General features: G+C 40.9%; 1 protein-coding gene across 1 annotated transcript in view; it reads right to left on the reverse strand.

The window, feature by feature from the left end:
* LOC117248496 (tropomyosin alpha-1 chain) overlaps positions 1–17,014 on the reverse strand; it is a 69,534-nt gene extending 52,520 nt beyond the window's left edge. Inside the window, exons 1-3 of the mRNA XM_033613638.2 lie at positions 16,795–17,014; positions 8,744–8,869; positions 1,882–2,015 (exon numbers count right to left, since the gene is read on the reverse strand). Of these exons, the coding sequence (XP_033469529.1) occupies positions 1,882–2,015; positions 8,744–8,869; positions 16,795–16,908 (374 nt within the window). The 5' untranslated portion in view covers positions 16,909–17,014. The remainder of the gene's footprint in view (positions 1–1,881; positions 2,016–8,743; positions 8,870–16,794) is intronic.
* Between the last annotated feature and the right edge of the window lie 1,768 nt (positions 17,015–18,782).

Raw genomic sequence — 18,782 nt, forward strand, 5'->3', positions numbered from 1 at the left:
AAGCCACAACAGTTATGACACGCAATCAAGCGCCCTGCAGAGCAGCATCACATCTCCCTGACCTGCCTTCATGGACAGCCAGGTGACAATGTTGTTTGACCTGAGCCTCGCAGCTGTTCGTTACTGTTGTGAAATCAAACCACTTACAAAACATCTCATTTACAGCCAGTCTAATTAGGAGAAGAACTCACTATTAAGCTTAGCTACATGTGAGCTAGTCTGGCTGTTTGGCTGATTCAGGTTCACCAACTGCCCGGTGTGAGCGGAGACAGACGCCAAATTACTTTTCCACCTCCATGTATCTCTTTAAACCAAAATTTAAAATTTAAAAGTATGTTTTACATGCGGTTTGGTCCTGCTCTAACATGCTATGCTGAAAGAGTTCAGAGGTGCAGCGGGAGACAGCGGAGGTGCAGCCACTGCACGCATCTGTTCCCTGGTATTCTTTAAGAATATTTAAAGCTTATTTAAAAGATAATTATAGAAATTAGCATGTGGCTGTTCAATAAAAGAGAAGGGAGAAGAAAATGAGGAGATGAGGAAAACAAATTGAGAGGAGTAGAAGAAAGGAGTGGAAAATAAAGTGAGGAGAAGAGCAGAACACACTTAGCCTTATTGTTACAACTGAACATAGGTCTGCTTTGTAGTTTGGAAGGTAGGTTGTTTGGTTTATTATTGCATTTATTCAGAGAACAGGGCTTTTCGGTTTCTGTCAAGATTTGCTGATTTTGAATGGTTTTATAGAGCACTAAAGTGTGCACAGTGTGTGTCATTTATGTCTTTGTTGTAGCCTGTTATTAATAAATGATAAATGTATAAGGTGCTAGATGTATACAGTATACTGTAGAGCTTGAGACACCTCATTTGTAAGACAGACCTTTCTCTAGCTCATAACTGTGCACAAATATCCTTACTGAGGCCTCAAGAAACCCTCTGGTGCTGGCGGATAGAAACCTCCTAGCAGGATGTACTTTGCATGCACACATTTTTTGTTTTTTTGCACCAGAACACTCTGTGTGCAAAAAAGATCAAATTGTGGAAGAGATGTTCCTTCTTCCACTTGAGCACCTGCCCATCAAAATGTCTGTGCGTGGCACTGCTCTTCTTCATCTGCAGGCTGAGGAGGCTCAATACTGACTTACATCTTTAAAAGTATCCTGACCCAGCTGCTATGCACCGTCTGTTATAGCAGTTGTACGCCCCCCAACCATAAGGCTCTACAGAGAGGTGTGAAAACTGCACTGCACGTCACCAGTAGCTGCCATCCATGGAATACCTCTACCAGCAGTACAGGAAGAAGGCCAGTAGAATTATTAGACACCCCAATCACCCCAGCCACAAACTGTTCCACCTGCTGCCATGTGGCAGCCGGCACTGCAGCATAAGGCTTAGGGACAGCTTCATTCCACAGACAATAAAACTTTTGAACTCTTGAGCACTGAGAACTTTACCTTTGTATACTTTTACTAAGTGTTTTACATTGTTTAAAAAAAGCTTACACCTCTGTATATTTATATTTATTATTTCTCATCATGTATAGGCATTTACTACATTTCTGTTTATTCATTTGCAATAACCCCTTTCCCCCCCCCACAAATTAATATTATTTTATATTAGATTTTATATATGTGATATTTTATCTCTTTGTTTTAACTTGCACAATATTATATCTTGAATTATTTATTTTTTACATGCATGATTTGTTTCTCTATATATATTCATTACAGTATTGTTGAAAGGAGCCCAAGATCTGACTTTTTCATTGGTAATGACTGCTTCCTTATAATAACAAATAACTTGAGACCAGAACCGTCCCTTAGGTACATATCCCTGTTGTCATGTAACACTGATGATAATGAGGAAATTACTGCAAGAAATCACCTCTCGCTCTCATCTGCAGCCTTCTCAGCCTCCTCCAGCTTCTGCAGAGCCGTTGCGAGTCTCTCCTGAGCGCGGTCCAACTCTTCCTCTACTAGCTGGATACGTCTGTTCAGAGATGCCACTTCTGCTTCAGCCTGAGCACAGATAAACATGGTGCAGACATGTTTAGACAAACCAGTGTTCTGCCTACAGCTGTGCTGAGCAGAAAACCATTACACCAAACCATCTGAGAAGTAATGTGTGGAAACTTTTGGATTCTGCAGATAGATGGAAAAATTGTGGATAAAGGTGAGTCTGACTTTGTAAAATGCAATTACTTCACACTATTACCATAGTAGTGACTTTAAAGTCACCTGTTAGCTTGTCACTGAGCCATTTTCACCTGGTATTAATTTGTGTCTTGAGTGATTAAATTGCAAGTGGACAGCTCCAAGTATTTTCTGTTCACACCTGGCATCAGAATGCATCTCCATACAGCAGGCAAAATTTCTTTTTTTTATGTTATCAACTGTTTTTATTCAATTTTTCCACCATTTCATATAACCAAATATGATAACCTCACTTTTACAATACGAACATTGCCTTATAGGGGAATGATGCCCACATCCAGAGTGTCCAGGTGGTGTGTCCACAGTCCTAAAAGGTCCGAGAGGCATAGTCAATAATCAGTGATTATCCAAAGTCCAGACATATGTGGCAGGTTGAGTGCTGCTCCACCTCCACTCTCAATCAGTGTCACCTGGGCCTGATTGCGCAGCGGTGCCACCTGTTTAATTGGCCCTGCTTTCGCTCGTGTGCTCACATTGGCCTGGCGTTTATCGGGACAGGGCTCTGTCTAGTGTGCTCCAGTTGTTGGCACAAAACGGCAACTTGTAAGGTAGGCATAGGTGCTGCTATATGAGTAATTTAATAGCGCATCATGGTGTGATAGCTGCCGGTTATTACTTTACAGCGCCGTCGGCCGTGCTGTGTGTGTGCGCGCAACTTTGTGGAGATTGAGGAGTGTGCCGTCTGGGGGCGGGGGCGGCTGTCCACGGTCTCCAGCCCCGGTGTGGTCGCTCTGTCTTCTGCTGCTGCCAGTGACAGTATTTTACGCACATTGATTAAAGTGCGCCCGGTAACCTTGCCGTATGCATATGCAGCTTCAGGTTCTCCATCCCAACACAACTCCTTTTGTTCGATTAATTTCTTTCTGTTTGCTTATATGGTTTATTTGTTTCGTTTGATTATTTTCTTTTTATTTAGTTCAATATTCCGCTGTGGGTTTGCTCTTAAGTTACTGTACAACTAGTTACTACTCCTGGTTTCCGCCCGCAGCTGAGTTTTGGGGGTTTAGGTTGTTTTGTTTTATTATAATCTTGTTACTTTGTGTTTCCTTTGTGTATTTGTAATTGGTGTCAGTCATTTAATCAGTTATTGGGTTTATTCTGTTCCTGTTTGTGTGTGTGTGTGTGTGTGTGTGTGTGTGTGTGTGTGTGTGTGTGTGTGTGTGTGTGTGTGTGTGTGTGTGTTTAGTATAGGTCTCCTGTTTTAACTGTACTACCTACTGTATCTGCCTGAGTGTCCCCCCCCCCCCCCCCCCCCCCCCACAAGCAGTTTTATAATTTTGTTTCTTTCCTTTTCCAGGACATGAGCTGGCGAAGTGTGCGGCAGATTTCCCCCTGTGGTGGTTCCCCTCTCACTCCCCTTAATTTGGCGTGGCACGTGGTGGTTTGGTTTGTAGTGGGGGTTTTTTGGTTTGAGTTGTGTCCCTCCCTTTGGTTTTGATTTAGTCTATCAGCTAAATTAAGCCTTAGCCCTGTTCCTAGTTTATTTGTTTATTTCATACAGCAAAGTACATTTATTATTTTGGCACTCAGGCTGTGTATTTTTGGTATCTTTGTGTTCTTTTAAACATAGTAAACCTCTTTTAATCAATAAATCTTTGTTATATTTGGAAGTCCGTCTCTCGTCCTCTCAGTGTAACAAATCTGTGTGACCTTATTAGTAAGGGTATTGGTCAGAGGTATTTCCTGGGTTGCAATTCCCCTGGTGGCATTGTCATGCAACTTCCTCCCTCTCCATTAGGCCACACATAGAAGGAACAAAAAGCCAGAGTGTTCAGTGATCCCTCCCAGACCATGGACATGAACATTAGAACTCCCCACACGGGCGCCGGACCCCCCTCATCCCACCCGTCCTCCCAGCCCGCCTGTGGCGAACCCACCCCAATAAAATAAAAGATAAAAAAAAATAATAATAATAATGATAAAAATAAAGAACACAATCAATCCAGTTAACAATACAGATCTAAACAATTCTGTTCTTTCAGCTTTTCAATGGCTCAATGTCCACATACCTGAACCAGTGGCTAGGAGCACTTCCTGTAAAGGTGGTCAGCGCTCTCTTCTCCCAATCTTCCATGTAAAGACTGGCCACTATATGACCACCTTTACAGGAACTGCTCCTAGCCACTGGTTCAGGTATGTGGACGACACCTGGATCAAAATCAAAACTAAGGAAGTGGAAACCTTTACGGAACACATTAACGCAGTGGACCCCAACATTAAATTCACGCGGGAGGATGTCAGAGGAGACGGTCTACCCTTCTTAGACTGTGCAGTACACATTGAACAGGACAGGAACCTAAACATAGAGGTGTATAGAAAACCTACACACGGACCCATCTTCCCATCTCCCACCCAGGACATGGTGGTTTCATACGACCTGTCTTCACCTTGCAAACTCACCCACTTCGAGACAATTTCCGATGAAACTCTTTCTAAACTGGTTTTCTCCTCCAATTCCACTACCTCCCTACTGGATCCTATTCCCTCTAAGTACATTAAGGACCTCTTCCCAATTGTTAGCCCACTACTACTACATATAATTAATAGCTCTTACCAGTGGAACAGTACCTGCATCTTTTAAAACAGGCGTAATCAAGCCACTACTCAAGAAACATAACCTGGACCCTGATGTCATCAATAATTAAAGACCAATTGGAAATCTCCCCTTTCTTTCAAAAATCCTAGAAAAAGCAGTAGCCCAACAACTCACTGATCACCTCTCCTTCAATAATCTATACGACCCTCATCAATCCGGTTTCAGAAAATTCCATAGTATGGAAACCGCACTGACAAAAGTGGTCAATGATTTACTACTCGCCTCCGATTCCGACTCAGCTTCAGTATTGCTGCTTCTAGACCTCAGCGCAGCATTTGATACCCTTGATCACCATATTCTACTTCACTGTCTAGAAAACTACATAGGACTCACCGACTCTGCTCTCGCCTGGTTCAAATCCTACCTTACCGACAGATCTCACTTTGTTTTTCATAAGTGCTCTTCAGAACGCAAAAAGGTCAATTATGGTGTACCACAAGGGTCTGTGCTTGGTCCCATTCTCTTTACCACTTACATGCTACCCCTCGGTTCATTAATCAATAAATACAAACTAGGTTCCCACTTTTACGCAGATGATACTCAGCTCTACATATCCATCAAGCCTGACACCTCGCATCAACTGATCCATCTAGAACAGTGCACACAAGATGTCATCAAACTTCCTTCTCTTAAATACTGAAAAAAACTGAAATGTTAATCCTAGGTCCATAGCACATCAGAAACAAATTCTGCAATCTCACCTTAAACTTGGCTGGTTCTATCATTTCACAAAGCCCCCGTGTTAGAAATCTCGGTATTTTATTCGATCCTAATCTCTCCTTTGAAGACCATATTAATAATATAACAAAAACAGCATATTTTCACCTACGTAATATTGTCAAGATTCGTCCCATTCTCTCCATGACTGATGCAGAAACACTGGTTCATGCTTTTGTCTCATCCCGATTAGATTATTGCAGTACACTTTTCTCTGGTTTACCAAATTAAACCATTAGGAAACTACAACTCGTTCAGAATACTGCTGCCAGGATATTAACCAGAACCAGAAAATTTGACCATATCACCCCAGTTCTCATTTCATTACACTGGCTCCCTGTACACACTAGATCGGACTTCAAGATTCTGCTTTTAACTTATAAAATATTACATGGACTTGCACCATCCTACTTTTCATCTCTACTTACTCCACGTTTATCAATCAGGCCTCCACAATCCCATGATGTCGGTCTCCTATCCATCCCCAAAATTAATAAATCATCAACAGGTGGTAGAGCCTTCTCATACCGAGCCCCTCTCCTCTGGAACTGCCTTCCCATTCAAATCTGTGAAGCCAACACAGTCGATTCCTTCAAAAGTAAACTCAAAACACACCTTTTTGCATCTGCCTTTAACATCACATAGTCTCTGTCCTTACATACTACATCATGGTTATCTACTACTACTCAGTCATTGTGCGCATCAATTTATGTTTAGTTTTTTATATATACAAGTGCCAATGTTATTTTTGTTTTGTTTTTGCTTTGTTTTGTTTTGTTTGTTTAATTTGTTCTACATAGTCATTTCACTTGTTTTTATATATTTTATTTGTGTTTTGCTTATGTCTTTTTATGTACAGCCCATTGAGGCATTTTTTTGTGCTATAATAAATTTTGACTTGACTTGACAGACCAATACCTGCTGTTTGACTCTCACCACCCACTGGAGTACAAGTTGGGAGTTATCAGGACACTGAATCATCGGGCTGAAAATGTGCCCACTAGGACAGAGGGGAAAGTGAAGGAACAGAAATACACCAGGGAAGCACTTCAAACCTGTGGCTATCAACTGGGCCTTTGCAAAACCCTCTAAAAGACCCAGAGCAGACAGAGAGGAAGAGACACAAAAATGTAACAACATTGTCATTCCTTATGTTGCAGGAGTGTCTGAGAAACTCAGGAGGATTCCCCCACCTACAATGCAGTCTTGGGATCCCTCCCCAGACGACTTCACACCCATTCACCCCTGGTGTGGGTCAATGACTCACATTGTGACCTTAACGACTCTGAAACTAAGAGCTCATGTGACCCCTACAACTCTGCAAGGGTTACTACCCACACAGGGTTTATAGCATGCAACTTTGAACCAGTCATTTAGAACTGAAGAAGCTTCTTGGATGCGAGGCGAAACGTCTTCAAGAAATGCAAGCAAGTGCAGTTGCCTGCGATATTAGCACTTACGATTAATACAAAAGCTATGTATGATTAGTGAGATACATGAAATGATATGACAATTTTTTTTAAAAGAGCATCTCCACAAGACCACGTGTGATTGGATCTCATATCTCATCTCTGTATGCAAATAAACATTTTGTTCATTTTCAGATAATTTTCGTTTGCAAAGACCAATCAGGAGTGTTTTTAACCAGTGGGACGCTTGTTGTGCTGTATGAAGTCCCTCTGCCAGTTGTTGAGAGTCACCCCTCACACAAACAGGGTTACACAGCTAATGTTACCTTACGGTTATTATTGGGTTTAATGACATAGTTGAGCTGTCTTGGTGTTGGTGTTAGTTTGTCGGACAGTTTAAGAGCTGCTGCTGTGTTAGTTTGTGCCTTACCGGGTAGACACTGAACTAACTGACTGTCGGGAGGAGAGTGTCTCAAGAGACACACCTTCAGTGCTGCTTCTAACCTGTGTAACAGCATTGCAGACCACCTCCAAATGTGGTCTGAGCGATCAGATCTCAACACACATATAGGACACATTGGGTTCACACCTTTACTTAGAGCCACCCACTTGTGATCCAATCACCCAAGGGGCATGTTACCAGGTTATGAGGTGTAAACAGGGCCTTAGTGAGGTAGTGGGGGCACCAGGAGTAAATGGAACAAAGTAAACACAGCTCAAGATGTTTTTATGTAGGTTGTTTTTAAATAAATTCCAATGATATGAGATTTATTTATTTGCTTGCGTTTTACGTTTTTCTTTTCTTTTTTTAAATCTTTTCTTCTTTTTTTTAGGGAAGGTCCCTAGTCATGATAAGTGAAGTTGTGAATGACATGAGTGAGTGTCTGAGTGTTGATTTTAGTTGATAAACTAGAATTTGAAGCTTGCTCACCGTGGAGCCACACCCTTACATTGGTATTTTGTTCCAGACAGAAAAATGGCCATTGCAGACAACTGTGTACACTTAGGATTAACTCAACGTTAGAAACTGATTTAAAAAAAAAAAAAAAAGCAGGAGAATACAGGCAGGAGTGTTTTCTATTTCTTCTTCTATGATTGTGGATCATCATGGTTTGTGGTTAACAGGAGCCATAGTCATAGAAGTCGATTGTTCATGTGCTGTAATAGCTTCTATGTAGTGTACAACATTCCAGTGTTTTATTTATGGTTGTAGTCTGACGAAATGTGTGAGACACCAGAATGTAATTATTTCATTGAGTAATTAAGTAGCAAGAGTTAAGGGGGACTAAATAAATACTGTGACCCAGGCGGAATGGATGATGTTCCTAAAATGGACATGGACCATTGTTAAGACTGCAGCCAAGGTTAAGCGGCTGACATCATAGCCAAAATAGGGCTCTGAATCCCCCTGACAGCTGTGAGTAGTCCATGCGGAGCATGATGAGAATGGAATGCAAGGGAGGAGGAGGAGGCAGGGCATCAGCCAGGCCTGGTTTACACTGGCAGCATCACAGCTTTTATCAGAGCCTCAGTTCAGGGCTCACATTGTACACCAGTATGAGAAGGTAAAAAGTCTGTGATATTTAGAGGTTTACTATGTGTGACAGTTCCTCTATCTAATCAGTAAGAAATAATACACGAAAGCAAACAAGATGCAGAACCAATCACTGTACCTCTTAAAGACCCAAATTCATTCTAACGGTATATACAGTTTCTGTTCTCTGGAAAAAAACAGTCAAGCGAAATAATGTCAATAATTATGAATTAATCACAGCAATTGTGTATTGCACTTTTGGAGATGTATTACTCACATCAGCAGCTTTCTTATCGGCCACCTCAAGCTTCTCCTGAGCGTCCTTAAGAGCCTCAGAGTATTTATCAAGCTCATCCTCCGTCCCCTTCAGCTTCTTTTGCATTTGCAGAAGTTCGTCTTCATGCTGATGGTGTAAGAGATCAAACACATAGTTAGCAGGTTTACAATAACACCATCAAAATGTATTGATGAGAGTCTTTTTGACATGCTTTATTCATTGATATAATACCCGGGATTACAGGAAGTTCATGTCATTCCAGTATGGTCACATTTTTTCAAGTCAGTCTGAAAACAATTTTCACATACCAATATGTACGCTGAAGCACTTTTCTTTTTTGATATAATCATTCTTCCTGTTCATACTGGCTATTAATAGATCCCTTCCTGACATGCTTTCAGTGCTTATGTTCTGTGCCTAAAGTGAATTAAGCACTAAAACCCAATTGATTTGACTAACTCCAACTTATGCTTCAATGTTATCTTCAGAAAAAACTTTTGAATGTAGGTCTGTGCATTAAAGTGAGACATTTTAATTGTTAATGTGAACAAGAGTAAGGATTACAGCTAGCAAAACCTGTTTCAGTAACAGACTTAGAAAAGTGTGAGCCTGTAATTTCATATTAACTAGCTTTTGATCTACCTTGCACTCACATCCCAAAGAATATTTTGATAAAAAATATTTTTGCTCACATAGTGCCAAGGTATGTTTCAAATTAGTTCTTACCAAGTCTTGTTAGAGCATGCTGAATTGTATGTTTTAGAAAGTGATAATAACTGTTGAATGCAGCCATCCCTAACTCCGAAATCAGAAAGGTGTTGCGGGTTTCACATGCTGTTTGACAATCTGACAAGCACCTCATGTAATGCATACTGATGTCTTCAGACTGCAGAGAAATTTTACCCAAGATTGCTAAAATTACTTAGTAACAACCTTTAAAGCCACAGTGTGTAGGACTTTGTCCCATCTAACATTGAAATCATATATTGCATTCAAACAGATAGGGCACTCTAGCGCCTCACTGTTTCAAACGCGTATTGAAATGGTAGCCGCTGTGTACCAAAAAGCTATGATAACATTGATGAAACCATATCATCCGATACTTCTTGGAGTATTCATCCAGGCTCCTACACAGACACAAGCGACGCGAGTTGACAAACCCCCTCTTCATCATGCTGGCTGTATAAATTGCCAGGTGTAAATCGAAACAAACCAATCACTTCTTGTCTTTTGACAACTGACAAGTGGCTTAACCTCACACACCTCATCCCTCTCCTCGCATCACTGCACCACTGACAGCGGCACTGGCATTACCTTTCTCCTTCAGCAGCTCTTTCCACTTGGGAAAGGCTACCCCGTTTTTTGAATTCACCGGTCACCTTGCCTTTTTGATTCCCTTTTGCGCTTTCTTGGTGATGAGGATTCCGCCTCCCGTGATGCTGCATATGCATGATCCTGCATTATTCTCAAAGAGTGGGACTTTGTTATGCTGCAGTAGTGCCAGGGTAGTAATGAAGCACCTCTTGCTCCTCTCCTTCGGCTTCTCAGTTACGCAGCGCTGGCTTGGCTCTCAACGAAAACACCAAAGGCGGGGCTTGTCCCTGGTAGTGCTATATGTCGCTTGCTGGTGGATGTATTTTCAAGATGGCGAAACGTTACAGAACCCCCAAAACGACTTACCCGTCCAATGTACAAACAAATCTGAAATTCACCTTTAACGAGAATAAGTCAGATTATTGGTAGAGGTAATAATACACCAATGATGACATATTTATGAATGCAGACATCAATTTTTGCCAGTAAACAACTGAAAATGCTACACAATGTCCCCTTAATGGTGCTCTGATTATATAAAAATCTAACACTTTAGCATTAATGGGTCATAGTTTTATAACATGGAACCTACAACCAGTACACTAAGGATGCTTTCAGACCTAGAGTTTGCTTGCTTTGGTCCGAATCAGGGACTAAGTTTGTCGTAAAGTTGCATAATTGCCTGGAATTGGTTTGTGTTCTCACGGCAGCATTTACAAGCGGACCAAATAAAATGGCTTGCGTGAGAAAGCTGCTCTCTATTGACACTCTCTATTGTCAAAATGGAGGGACAACTACGTGGGCTGATTTTAGCGCTAGTCATTGAGTACTATAATGCTTGCATTGTTCATTTTATGCAAACTATACAGTTTGAAAATGAGGCGCTATGGGTCCTGGAATGATTTAACTGTAGTTTTAAGTACAGTTGCTTCTGTTGTTTTAAAAACAAATTCCACCATAGACTCAGTCATGATGTCATCAGCGACATCAATCTGAATCACATAGTGCAGACTGTAGGGCGGCATCTGATCGGCTTTATCACATGAGTTACTGGGGGCATGCATCATAGTTTGTTCACATATTTTAACCTCAGCAGAATGACCACATGGTCACTCCTCCTGAACGCAGACAGGGACTCCACTCTGTAGCTGCTTCTGAACAGGCTTTAGCAGTGATCCAGAGTGTACATTCTCCTTGTGATGCAGGGCAAGCAGGAATGGGACAACATTTCAATATTCCTACTGTTACACCAATCCCGAATAACCATAAAGCACATACAAACCCTTTGTTTGAGTCGTCTGCTCTGCTCTGCTCGATATGTAAAACAAAAAGTGACCTAGTTGAATGGCACTGTCCGGTATAACAGGATTTCAATCAGGAGAGACTTTTTTTTTGTGTGAAAAGAATATTTATTTACTTACACATAAGTGTGTAAATTGTGAAAAAGTCTTTGTGGATTAGACCCCATCAAGATAGTATATATTTAAGGAGGGTGATGACTCCATAGTAGAATAGGGAACCCCCCCAGGGTCTATACACTGGTGGTGGAAGAGGTGGTGAAGATGAGATGAGATGAAGATGTTGAGAAGATGGAGAAGCGCTGATGATCTGGATAAAAAGGGTAATGGGCTTCTGGTGAGCTTGTCTTGGGATCTGGATATGATGGCTGGAGGTGAACAGGGTGGAGGAAGGCGCAACAGTTTTGCCTAAAATGACAGCTGACAGCAGAGGAGAGAGCAGATTTAAAATTTGGCAGTAGCATCCTGATTGGCTGATAGAGTTCATAGTGAAGTTTGATTGGATAACTACAAGAGTGAATACCCATAGTATAGCAGTGGGAGTTGGATGGAGAGAATTGTGAATGGATGAAGCACAAAGAAGGTCTTCCTGATTGAACTTGTGCTGAGCTTCACTTAGCCAAGTTTCAGTGAGGTAAGAACATCTCACTTTCTGATATCCCATTGGAAACTAATGGGGGCATGAGGGTCGTCCAGATTAATACCCAATGCCTGTACAATGGCTAGCAGGATGCTAGTTGGCAGAGAAGATCCATTTGGCCGGGATTGCACCAATGTACAGATGAATGCAGAAATAAACTTGCTTGTCCATGTGGCTGGGATCGTAGCAGGTACACCTTTTCCATGATGTTTACATTTGAAATACTCGACTGGCCAGGTAGCAGAGTCAGCAGAAATTTAGCAGAGCTGATAGGGAGGTGACTACAAACGTCTGCACCTTGTAGAACATATGTATATGACATAATAGTGAACAGTCAAAACGATGGCCTGTGAAAACTGACAGTGTGGCTATTAATCACACTGCCATCAATTCAGTATCAGGAGTTTAATACATTCTTTCACAGATACAAGTCCAGGGTTACACCAATGCAGCAGTGCGGTTGGTTTTCAACGTACCCATTACAGGACCACTATACATCCCCACCCATTCACTTTGCTCTGCTACTGCCATCTGGCTTGCTGCTCCCTCACTATGAAGGGGCTCGGCTACCGCTTAACAAAATTACAACTGTTTGCTGGTGGCTCCACAATGGTGGAACAAACTCCCCATTGACATCAGGACAGCAGTAACTGCACATCTCTCATCACAGAACTCATCTGTTCAGACCACACCTTGGCCCATAAAATAATGATAAATAAATAAATAAATAAATGGATAAATAAATAATAAACCCTTTCTTTTTTGTTTCTAAATGTAGCACTTGAGGCAGTCCTGCAGTTCTTGCAATACTGTGGTTGTAGCCACACAGTTGATTGCACTTATTGTAAGTCGCTTTGGATAAAGGCTTAACAAAGACAGCAAGACCTCATCTTCTCTTCTCACTGCTCTGTTTTTTTCTCTGTCCACCAATATTAGCATGAAGCTGGTATTGGTGAACTTGATAGGGAGTTGCTGTGAAGCATGCTGATTTTCTGTGGAGCACTGCCCACTTTCTTTTGGTGCCTGTGTTAACTAACTGGGTAGTTCACACTGGACACACCAGCTTGCAATCAATTGTCATAGTTGGTGATAGCCTGGTTCCAGACCAAAGACCCCGCCCACTCAACTGAGTAGGCTTGCATCTCTGGTCTGGCATACTGCAATGAATTTGCGATTTATCTCGTCCAAATGATGGACGGACCAATGAATGCTGGGGGTGGGGGCGGGTCTAACGATTAGCCAATCAGCGCCACGCTGATGTCAAGCTGTACGCCGGTGAGTAACTGGTGAGGATAGCAACAATGGCGACCGCTACAGATCCTACAGACCACATTAACGATGCTATCGAGGTATTTTGCCACTACTTGTGTTAATGGAGGATCAAATTAAGGAAGCTGCTAAACTGGATTTAACGGCGACGCAGCTGGGCATGCACGACGATGGAGACATTTTAAACGGGCAATGCTCACTTGTTTTCGGCACCCCTGAGGCATGGATACTAATGACATCAGATTCTAGGTGAGTTGTTGATCTCTACTGATTGGTTAGGGAAAAATCAAATTCCCTCCCCCTTGTAAATCGCCTTCAATGGAGGCGATGTCAGACTGAAGGTTCTGGGAGCTTCAGTCTGACACTCAGGCTAAGTTGGTGAGGCTATTTTTCTGCGAGCTGTGAGCAAATCTGGTTAAAAAAAAACAGACTGAACCTATTCTGAACTATAAAAAGGATATATTACATTTGGATCTGATTCTTATAGATGATGAAATATGCTTCCCATGCTTACTTATTCCACATATTTGTCAACTGTGTAAACAGAGAGCAAGGCTAACAGAAACACACACACACACACACACACACACACACACACACACGCACGCACACATGAGCAGAGAAGACTTGCTGACCAGTACAGAGAAATGGGCTACTGGTATGAATGACCAGGCAATTGCTCATGGCACAGTTGTCATATCACAGCACCTCCTCATTCAGTGTTAACATGGCTGTTGACTATATTGCGCTTACTTCATCAACCCTGTTGTTGAGTGACCTCATGTGCCCTATGAAAATCCATGGAAGAAAGGTTTATATTTCTTTTGCCTCTTGATCCTCTTTTTGACCTTCACACTGGCTGTTCTGTCACTGCAACAATATCTCCATATCATCTCTGTTATATGCAGTGTTGGGAAGGTTACTTTTGAAATGTAATAGGTTACAGATTACTAGTTAACCTGTTACAAATGTAATAAGTAATGTACTATTTTAATTTCTTTAAAGCAATGTAACTAATTACATTTGATTACTTTCCTGACAAATGTTTTAAACTGGTCAATAAAGCTGAAAAGTCCTAAAAACACTGGTGCTGCTCTCAAATTTGTCTCAAAGGCTTTGCTGTTTGCATTTTCGGAAAATATGTCAAAAGAAGCCATTCCTGGACAGTGAAGATGCAAAGCAACAGAATGATGTTTTATTTTACAGAGCAAAAAAACCCCAAACATATGTAACCCCTTTGTAAACACCAAAATTTTGTTAAGAAACTGTAATTTTATTTCATATTTTTTCTCAGCAACTGTAAAAAATTACAGATACATTTATTTTGTAATATAATTACATCACTCTGTTACATATGATGAGTTACTCTCCAACACGGTATATGAAACTCCAGCTCCATGCCAGTAATCCAGTAGCTTAATTTAGCCAGGAGCTCCATTTTCTCCAGCTAACTTTTACATCAGAAAAACTTCCTGAAAATGCAAATGGCCTCAACTACTACTTCAAAACCAAAAAACTACAGTAGTGAAAATAATCTTGCATAAAATGCTCTTGGTTAACAAAAGTGTGAGGTAGACAAATGTCTGAAAACAATGTGGCAGAGCTGCTGCTCCTCCTCCAGTTGGCAGTCTTCCAGTTTCCTTTTTAGATGGTACAATGCTGTCATCACAGTAACAGATGGAGTCTATAAAGGAATCTATAATGCAGTGAAAGAGACCCTCAGTATCTTCCTTGTAGTCCTCCTTGAACATTTCCCAGGAAGACTGCCAATTAGAGGACATCTCATTCATCATTCTTCTAACATGTCTTTTGGAAATTAAACAGTTACCAGTGAGGTTTTTAAATGTGGAAATATGCTGGACCCCGTTCTTCGTAAATGGATAAGTGAGTTAACCTTATTAGAATGCCGATGATTTGACACAAGTCTGGATTTTGGGTTCTTCAAACTTAAATGAAAACAAATTCAAAAACTGAATTAATCTGGAACTGTTGACAGACAGCTGTCCACTAAGAATGAAGTAATGAGTTGTTTTTAGCTTTGTGCAGCTCAGAGGCTGATTCAGAGTTAATCAGGAACAACTCAACAAAAGTGGTCAGCATGTCTATTTACAGATATTTCTTACCTATGTATTTTTTAATCATGCACTTAAATTCTAAATGGACCTGCATTGTATAGCACCTTTCTAGTCTTCTGATCACTCAAAACTCTTTAACTCTACATGTCACATTTACCCATTGGTGGCCAAGGCTACCATACAACGTGCCACCAGCTCCTCAGCTTTAACACTCTCACACACCGATGGAACAGCCATCAGGAGCAATTTGGGTTTCAGTGTCCTGCCCAAGGATACTTCAACATGCAGCCTGGAGGAGCCATGGATGGAACCACCCAGCTTCCGATAAGTGGACGACCCACTCTACCTCCTGAGCCACAGCCACCCACAGCCAGTAAAGTAGCTGATAGTCATTTTACTCCAAATATGGACAGAGAACCCCCAGTATCACGTTTCAAATCTGCTATTACACATTGTGGAACAGATGCTAGCACAGGGGTGGGACCCTGCTTTCTATCCATTTTGCTAGTAGGTGCAACATCCAAAGTTAAAGTTAAAGTGGAACCGCTTCCCCAATTCTTGTAATGGTCAGCTAATGCATTCACAAAATGTGCAGTCACTTTTCACTTTTCAATGTTTTGATTTTAAAATATGAAATAATTTTGCATTAGATGCTGCTGAGTTCCAGCCTAAACAGACAAACAAACTACTCAACCGAACCCAACAAAATATCAGGTTTAGGGTCATTTTGTTTTGTAAAGCTTTAAACTTGAGTGTTTCAGGTTTACTTTTTAAAGGGGATTCATGAATTTCAAATGCAATTATTAATTCACTTGCTGACTGTGAGCATGTCATGTGCCACAAGTAGAAAAAAAATGACGACAGGAAAGATTGAAAGCAGTAAAACAAAGCAATAATAGCAATAGCTCCAGGTTTCCAGGATTCAGTTGGGTTGAATTTTAAAGATAGGCCAGGCTTGGGTCTTAGCTTTAGGCCTTTGCAGAACTCTTTGTAAGACTGATAAAACTGACTACAGAAGACAAGAAATTGACATCATTAAGCTTTTGTAAGAGATAAGATGAGATATACCTTTATAAATCCCACAATTGAGAAATTCCAGTGTTGCAGCAGTCAAGAAGAGAAAGAGTCAGATTTAGAATTTAAATAAACTAGGCATATAAAAGATATAAAAAATACAAGAGACAGCAATAAATAATTAAAAGCATAAGCAGTAACTGCTCACCTATAGTAGTTTTATGAAACGGTTGATGAAAAAGACAGTCTCACTGAATTTAAGGAGTGACAGGTAACCTTATGGAAGGAACATGGCTAGAAATTCTTCTCTGCATCAGAGAATCATATACTAAGTCAGTTTATCCCAAACCTGTTTGATAAGACTATTTTAAAGAGTCTGTTTGATGAAACATGCTTTTATGGGTTTGCGTTACATGATTTGCATCTGTGTTCATAACCCACCTGCTTGCTTCTGTCTTCGGCTGCTTTCTTGTCTGCTTCAGCTTGTTCAGCCTGGTCCAATGCATTCTCTTTGTCCAATTTCAGCATAAGCATCTTCTTTTTGATGGCCTCCATTTTTGCTGAGGTTTAATGGGCTTTTGCAACCGCACACAATGAGTAGAGACAAGAAGACAAATGGGTGCAGGATGGATGAGCTGAGAGACACTAAACCCAGGCAAAGATAGCAGGGAGATCATTTATATGGCAGAGGAGAAGACACTCCCACTTTTAAGCTCCTTAACTCACCCACACAACCGCACCCTCCACTATCCTCTGCAGTACCAACTCTAATAAAAAGTCAAGCTGCATTCTAACAACTTGTGATTACATGTATGTTTTGTGCTTGGAGACACAAATACCTCAGAATTCCAGCTTTTGAGCTACTGTAATTTTGACCTATTCCTTGTGATATGGGTTCAAAACTGAAGAAAACATCAGAGAGAATAGAAAGATAACTTCCATTTCTCTCCTTCTCTCTCTCTCTCTCTCTCTCTCTCTCTCTCTCTCTCATATTCTATTACTGCATCTTGCTAACTCGGCCATTCTGGATGTCACTAACTCGGCTTCTTCTCCGGAGCCTTTGTGCTCCATTGTCTCTCAGATTAACTCATATCGCAGCGGTGCCTGGACAGCGTGACGTGTGTGGTTGTGCTGCTGCCGTGGTCCTGCCAGATGCCTCCTGCTGCTGCTGCCATCATTAGTCATTAGTCATACTTCTACGGTTATTATACACATATGATTATTGTCACACATGTATACTGCCAGATATTAATATATACTTTCAACATATTGTACCACAGTAGCCAGAACTATAACTATAATATTATTACTTTCAATAATGTTGTTGTAAGCTACTGTCATTACCATTTGTCCTGCATCTCTCTCTCTCTCTCTCTCTCTCTCTCTCTCTCTCTCTCTCTCTCTTTCTGTCTCATCGTGTCATATGGATTACTGTTAATTTATTATGCTGATCTGTTCTGTACGACATCTATTGCACGTCTGTCCATCCTGGAAGAGGGATCCCTCCTCAGTTGCTCTTCCTGAGGTTTCTACCGTTTTTTTCCCCAGTTAAAGGGTTTTTTTTGGGGGAGTTTTTCCTTATCCGCTGCGAGGGTCATAAGTACAGAGGGATGTCATATGCTGTAAAGCCCTGTGAGGCAAATTGTGATTTGTGATATTGGGCTTTATAAATAAAATTGATTGATTGATTGATTTCCCTGCATGGGATCAATATTGTTTATCCAATATGACATACAAGGAGGCTGAGTCATAATGCTAATATAGACATGATAAAAATGCTTTAGTCGTTTTCTGTCCGACACGTACTGCTCAATGTACACACCAAAGGTTGGATTTTAGTCATAGAAATTAAAGCACCTGTGCCTTTGTGATTGACTTCAGTTGATGCTTTTTCTTCAAAATGTTTCAGGCTCCCTTGATTCTTCTTCCTCTTCCTCTTCTTCTTCTGCTTGTTTTCTTTGGAACACTTAATACAAAAGCATGGAACAGGTTTCCATATTTAATTTTCCTTTTTGTTATGGCCACCATGCAATTAAATAACAGCTGATACTGCCATTAAGTGAGAGAGCAGAGCACTGCTACAATCACATATCAGTTTGACACCATTTACTTTTACAGTGGAAGACATGTTGTGGGATTAAAGGGAAGGCGATATGAATTACATCCTCTATCATAGCACATTGGAGAAGGAACAATTAATATAGTTAGAGGCTGTTTGGGGGTCTTTTGATCATATCACCTGATCTGTATCAGCAGATGGGGATTGATGAGTCCTACAAGTGAAGAAAATATGTGTATTGATAATATCTGTATGAACTGACTGTGATTGCTTTGATTTTTGGAAGATTTTGAAATCATTAAAACTCACTGACCTCGTGTATTAGATGAGTTATAAGTGCAGCAGGAATGAATGGAAGCTTTATCACACT

The sequence above is a fragment of the Epinephelus lanceolatus genome, chromosome 16 (genome assembly GCF_041903045.1).
Source record: "Epinephelus lanceolatus isolate andai-2023 chromosome 16, ASM4190304v1, whole genome shotgun sequence".
NCBI classification, from domain to species: Eukaryota; Metazoa; Chordata; class Actinopteri; order Perciformes; family Serranidae; genus Epinephelus; species Epinephelus lanceolatus.